Source organism: Onychomys torridus, chromosome 2, assembly GCF_903995425.1.
Source record: "Onychomys torridus chromosome 2, mOncTor1.1, whole genome shotgun sequence".
NCBI lineage: Eukaryota > Metazoa > Chordata > Mammalia > Rodentia > Cricetidae > Onychomys > Onychomys torridus.
The window spans coordinates 8,449,302-8,456,051 of record NC_050444.1 but is presented as its reverse complement, the minus strand read 5'-3'; the positions used below and the strand labels follow the sequence as shown (position 1 = coordinate 8,456,051).

At 39.2% G+C, this 6,750-nt stretch overlaps 1 protein-coding gene across 1 annotated transcript in view; it reads right to left on the bottom strand.

Moving 5' to 3' along the window:
- Positions 1–1,423: 1,423 nt before the first annotated feature.
- The window catches only part of Ubxn2b (UBX domain protein 2B), a 44,180-nt gene continuing 38,853 nt past the window's right edge, over positions 1,424–6,750 (bottom strand). The window contains exons 7-8 of the mRNA XM_036178259.1: positions 6,091–6,252; positions 1,424–4,335 (exon numbers count right to left, since the gene is read on the bottom strand). Of these exons, the coding sequence (XP_036034152.1) occupies positions 4,173–4,335; positions 6,091–6,252 (325 nt within the window). The 3' untranslated portion in view covers positions 1,424–4,172. The remainder of the gene's footprint in view (positions 4,336–6,090; positions 6,253–6,750) is intronic.

Genomic DNA, 6,750 nt, shown 5'->3' with positions numbered 1-6,750 from the left:
AACAAGGGGCAATTAAACCCTGTGAAAGACTCACGTTTAAAGTAACCCAGTCAACCACTGAAATCAAACTGCACATCAAGGATAATTTTAAAAACATAGTCAACAAGTTTGAATGAAAACACTATTAGCAGGCAGATACTGCAAACTTTTTTATTACATAATCATTTGAAACAACTGTCTGCAGACACTTGTCTGACAAGGTGTCATTGTGCCACCTTGCTTTGAGATAATACATTTGAAAAGTTACAGTACTACAGTATAAATGGGTTCTCAATAAAGCCTACACTGTAGTATCTGTGAAAGTACTTGTCATCATGTGGGCATTCAGTTCTTGTCCTAACACACACTGCTGTCTTTTGGAAGACGGTTACACACAAAAATGGCAGTCATTAGCATTTGCATTTATAGGTATTTAACACAACTGATAAAAAAGCTACGATAAAAATTCAAATTATTTTACAAGGGTTGGATATTTTTTTCCCTGTTTTTAAAATAGGTAATGCCCTTTTATTTACAGTGAATAAGGTAGTACTAGTTCTTTTTGTGTGTATGTATTGGGTGGAGGGACGGACGGACACACACACACACACACACACACACACACACACACTCACACAGTATGCAGCCCATGTGTATGCCTAGAGGCCTGAAGTTGACATTCTTTTTTGCAGTGGGGGAGGGTTCTTGCTGAACCCGGAGCTATCCTGTTTAGTTAGTCTGGTTAGTCCTGTATTGCAGAGCTCTGCCACACGCTGAGTCTGGAGGAAGCCACTGTGCCTGCCAGGCTTTCCATGGACCCTCACCCCTGCTCCACATGCTGATCCCATCCTCCAGCCACTGTCTGGCCCATCAGAAAGCTAGATTATCTGTTTTTATTTGTTTGTTTGTTTGTTTAAGGCAGTCTCACACTATAGCCCAGGCTGGCCTCTAGGTCACAGTGCTCTTTCTTTAGGTCTGAAGTGGTGGTATCAGGCATGTGTGCCCACAGCTGGCTTTAGTAATCTTTTTGAACTGCAGCTGTTACCCATATTGTGTTTAACATGGGAAAAGGAGCAGGGCTGAGAATGTTCTATGAGGGCAAAGATTCTGAAGTCTTTTTTCTATGTGATTGAGAAAATTCTCCATAGAGATCTTGTAGTAACACTGGCAGGATTCAAAATCTTATCTCTTAGGTGACTCTGGCCTTTAATCCCAGCACTCAGGAGGCAGAGGCAAGGCAGATCTCTGCGAGTTTAAGGCCAGCCTGGTCTACATAATGAATTCCAGACCAGACAGGAATATACAGTGAGACCCTGTCTCAAAAAACAAAACAAAAATCCTAGCTCACTTCCTTGCGATAACCAGAGACTTCTAGGTCCCCTACAGTACATTCTAGCCAACCAGGAGGGAGTGGGGTCTGCTGCTGGGACAATTCCAGCTTTGGATTACATATAGCCTCAGTGCAGAGGCTAAGGCAGTTTTGAGGACAGTGACAGAAGGGCCCAGCCTGCCTTATTCAGACTGTTAGCAGGACAGGCTAGTGCTGGAGAGGATTTGAAGGGAGTTAAGACTTGCTAGGAAAACATAAATCACCAGAGAATGTCTAAGTGGTTATAAGTAGTCTTTAGAAAATGATGACGCTAAAGGCTCTGCTGCCGAGGGCTCAGAGAATGAGGAAGCCATTACTGGAAAACTGACGCTTAGCTGAGTTGTACAATTATGTGCAAAGCAAAATTTGTACATGATAAACTTAAGAGTAATCTGAAATTTTCAGGTAAACTTTACTCTGTTTTCTTCTTCCTGGTTATAGTCAAGTTTTACAGTAATAGAAACACCGTGTGAAAAGGTGATATACAGAAGAAACCAGGGCTAAGTGAAAGGAATTCTCGGTCTACCTAAATGACAAGCACTTAAGAAAGGTATTTTAAAAATGACAACACTGTTGGGAAAGCCTGGTGTACAGAAACGAGGGTATGGGTGTACAACCCTTAGACAACACAAGAGAGGGAACCAAAGGTCTGAAGGGCTGGAAACGGCTCAGTAGCTAAGTGCTTGCCATGTTGGGTGGAGACAGGGAACCCCTGGAGGAGGCTGGCCAGACTAGCTGCACTGGTGAGCTCTGGGTTTACATGAGACCCTGCCTGAATGAATACAGTGGAAAGAGATTGAGGAAGACTCCCAACATCAACTTTAGGCTTCTCCCAAACACACAGTCAGACACACACACACAAGCATGCACACCACACATGTAATAAAATGGTTTGTATATTCAGTCACACAAAAGACTCTCGAAGGGATTATGGGTATGACACAGTTCTGTTTTCTCTGAAAAACTGAAAATTAGTGATGGGATTATTTCTGTTAGTAGAAAGATGCTTGGAAGAGCTTCCTGTTTAACAGAGCCAATCTCCATGACACACAGGAGATCCTTAAGTTTCTTGACAAATTGTTGCCATTGTAAAATGAAAGGTACATAGCACAACACGAGAAGAAGAAAGCTGTGTGGACACACAGTCAAAACTCAAAAGACTAAGTTATGAGAGCCACACATTAGTGTTGGGCCTTAGATGTTGATGGGATGTCTGGTTGGATTTGCATGCTCCTTGGTAACAGTGGCTCCACTTTTCACTGTTTCCTGTCTTTTACACATCAATGTTCATAGCTTATTCTATAGCTGTCCTGACATTTACCTGTGAGCAAATAATTAGACTTTAGTGTCATTGGCCGAGATGAAATCTCTACTTAATTTAGATAATCTTAATGAGATTTGGGACTTCTGAACCAATGAAATGCAGATAAAGTTTTGGACTTTGAATCGGTTCGATACACTGAGATTTCTGAGCACCTCTGGATGGATGGGGTGAGTTATTTGGTAGATCAGTCTCGAGATATTGTGGGCCGTTACCACAGTAACCATATCAATCCTCCCATTCCCATGAAGGTGTAACTGCAATGGAAAAGAGCAACTCTGAAGGATGATTAGGGTTACTATACAGTTAACATTTGGCGATGATCATGGGTTTGTCTGTGCATCCTCTCTCATCTTGTATGTCCTTAGAAGCAGAGACCAGTGTAATTACAGAAGGCTCAAAGGAGGCAAGTGCTGGCTAGTAGATGAGGGAGAGCACCATGGGTAAGGAGCACAGGTGGCCTCTGGAGGCTCGGCAGCCACAGAGTGTTTGTCTAGGGTCCCACCAACACCTTGATTGCAGCACAGAGGAAGGAACTCCTTTGCAATTTTTGACCTACATACTTCTAAGATAATAAAATCTGTGCTACTTCAGTCACAAATTCTGTATTTTCTTACGTCAACAACAGAAAGTTACTCAGAAATGGTGACTAAGGATAGAAGGGTGTCTGAGGGGAAATATGCTTTTCTGTTGAGAATCATTTAAGACATGCCTGGATAAAGAAAACATAAACATCTTGCTGGTAATTTTTGCTCCAGTCTCTCAGAGTTGATATACTGACGAATGCACTCTGTGTTGCATGCCTTCAATAGTGTTCCTATGTGTAATAGATCCCTAATAAAATGTTGAATGAACAAAGGAAAGTGATCCAGGCAGGCTCTGGAAGGGACTATAGTTTCTGGATTTTAAAGTGCTGTCTATCATGTCTTCTCAAGAGCAGATGACTTTTACATCTAATAAAATTTAGTTTATGATACTTGCCATTTTACAAAAGACAAGGCCAAAATATATTCTGTGATACTAACATAGTTCAAACAATATGTAACATAGTTCAAACAATATGTAAAAAGAATATGCAAAACCTTAATTATTGTATGATCAAACAGTTTCAAACTCAGAGCAGACATTCTGGTATAAATTACAGAAAGGGATCTTTACTGGCTACTGTTCACTGCTGCATTAAAAAACTTGAGGGTAAATTTTACCAAATGCATTTACCAAAAGAGTTCTTTTTACTTCATCTGAAAACGTTAATACATTGACACTGAGCATATAGTAAGTTGGTTGACCTAGATGTTTACAGCTATCAGTTGAAGCCAGCCCTGCAACTAAAAATTCAAACATCAAGATCTATCTCTAGTCTAAATTTATCCAGACGAATACTGGAAGATAGATCAGCAGCAAAAACAGAATTTATCTGAATAAAAATGATTCGGTTGTTTTTATACTGGAAGTAGTTTACTAATACGCACATTACCTATTCCTACATGGGTTGGAGCAATACTATTTTAGCTGTTGGAGTATCACAGTATTAAGAATATCTGCTTCTTGTAGGGTCAGACTTTCATCTGTTAGCTCTTTACTTGGAAACGAAGTCACAAGAATAAAGTCAGTTGTCGCAAATTCAGGACGTGACTGTATTATAAAGTCTCGGACATCCAGAATCCTGAAGAAATAAGTAAAAATAGTTTGTTGTAACAAGGGCACATTTCTATGCAAACTTTTAGCGAAAATTACTCTCACAATAAAAATTATATAACCTAACTTTTGTTTAAAGGTGCTATAATTTCTTTAATTTACATTGTTTTGATGGGGAAGTTCATCAGATTTTGAAAGAAAAATAATTTTGGAGTATACATTTGTAATAAAACAATCTTTAAGTGAATTATATATAAAATAAATATAAACAATATTGTTATATTAAAAGCACAAGTCTGATTGTTTTCAAAGTTAAAACTGTTGGCAAACTAAGGCTCTAAGACACTGGTCAGGATGAGCCTAACACTGTAAATCTCACATACACACACACACACACACACACACACACACACACACACACACAGGCATGCAGCTTTCTAAGGCACCATGTTGGAGGCCAAAATGTTGTTGGTTTTTTACTCTCTTGGGGCCCAACCACCCAGCTCCCAAATAAATCACACATAAAGGCTTATTCTTTATTTTAAATGCCCAGCCTTAGCTTGGCCTTTTTCTTGCCAGCTTTTCTTAACTTAAAACAGCCCATCTACCTTTTGTCTCTGGGCTTTTTCTTTCCTTATTTTGGTATACCTTTCTTTCTTACTCTGTTTTGGTTGTATAACTGGGTGGCTGGCCCCTTGCGTCCTCCTCCTCTTGCTCTGTCTCCTTTCCCTCCCAGATTTCTCCTCCTATTTCTCCTCTCTGCCTGCCAGCCCTGCCTATCCCTTCTCCTCCCTCACTATTGGTTGTTCAGTTCTTTATTAGACAATCAGGTGTTTAGACAGGCACAGTAACACAGCTTCACTGAGTTAAACAAATGCAACATAAACAGAAGTAACACATACATCTTTGCATCATTAAACAAATGTTCCACAGCAAAAACAAATGTAACACATCTTAAAATAATATTTTACAACAAACATACACAAAAGCTAAGTGTGGTAGTATAAGCCTGTAATTCCATCTGTTGGAAGGCTAAGTCAAGATCACTGATTTTGAGGCTAGCCTAGGCTACATAGTCACACAGTAAAATCCTACCATTAAAAACAGTAACAACAAAAGAATTTTAAAAATTACTCTCACATATACCTAAGATAAATGCACAGTAGGGTCTTATAACCAGTGAAAAATAAAAGTACTTACTATGTACAGGGAAAAAAATTATATTCAAATGACTACTAAAGAGAATGAAACAGCCTATTAGAGATACTGTACCAACAATACAAACTACTTACACCATGCATTTACATTATGAAGTTGCTAAACAAAGTTCCCAACAGAATTTCATAAACTTCTTGTTTGTCTGAGATAATGTCTTGTTATGTAGTTCAGATTTACTTCAAATTTGTACCTGCTTTGAGCTTCCAAATGATGGGATGGCAGGTGTGTACCACCATCCTAGCTTACAACCACCAATTTTTTAATTGAGAAAGTCCCAATAGGATCTAACTATCTTGAATCTGAGTCCACTTGATGTAGTTTTAGTTACAATGCAAAACTACAGCTCCTATCTTTGAGTTGTCTAAATTGGACAAATAGGATAATTTACAATGATTATTACCATCTATTTCATTTATTGTAGGTAGTTACCGTCCTTTTAAACATTCTTCTGTCTAAAGCTTACTTTGAAATGTAAAGAACTCCATCTATTCCTTATGCTTTGTGCAGTATATGAGCAACAGTATATGAATGCAAAGACCTCTGGCTGGCCGGTGAAGCAGCTCACCTGTGTGTGCTGTTGAATCTCTGTATCAGACGACTTCCATCTGCCAACCTGATCTGAATTTTTGTGGTGGGCACTGAATCATCAATAAGAACAGCTGCATTAAGTATTGATTTATCCTCTTCTTCTGGGGAGGAAGGAGTACTGACGATTTCAGGTGTAAGGCTAAGAAAGAAGATTTAAGAATCAACACAAACTGAGTATGGAGGACACAGGCCACACTGAAGGTAGCTAAGCCTCAGCTCTGTAGTAAGCTGTGCTGTGGTCCGTCAGAGGACTTCCCTAGCAAGACCATAGCTTACTTCTAGTTTTCTCTACTTCTTCTGGCCTCTCTAATTACATTAAAATTTGTCTGTGCTTAAAACTCCTACTAATAAGAGATCCCAGATCTCTCAGAAACCTAGCTGCATTTTCTCCAACTTTATCTCTGAACTTTCTTCACACTGTTTACCACACAGCTCAGGGAGAAAAGAGAAACCAGAGACTTAATGTAAGCATGACCAAGAGTATAAAGAAAAAAGGTTTCAAATCCCAACTATATTCTAACTGGATGCACTAGAGGAAAAACTTCAACCGTGACTAATTCTGTAAGACTGTGTTCTGTAATGCATTTATTATCCCATGAAGTCCTTCAGCATAACGTCTAGAACAAAGAAGTCAAAA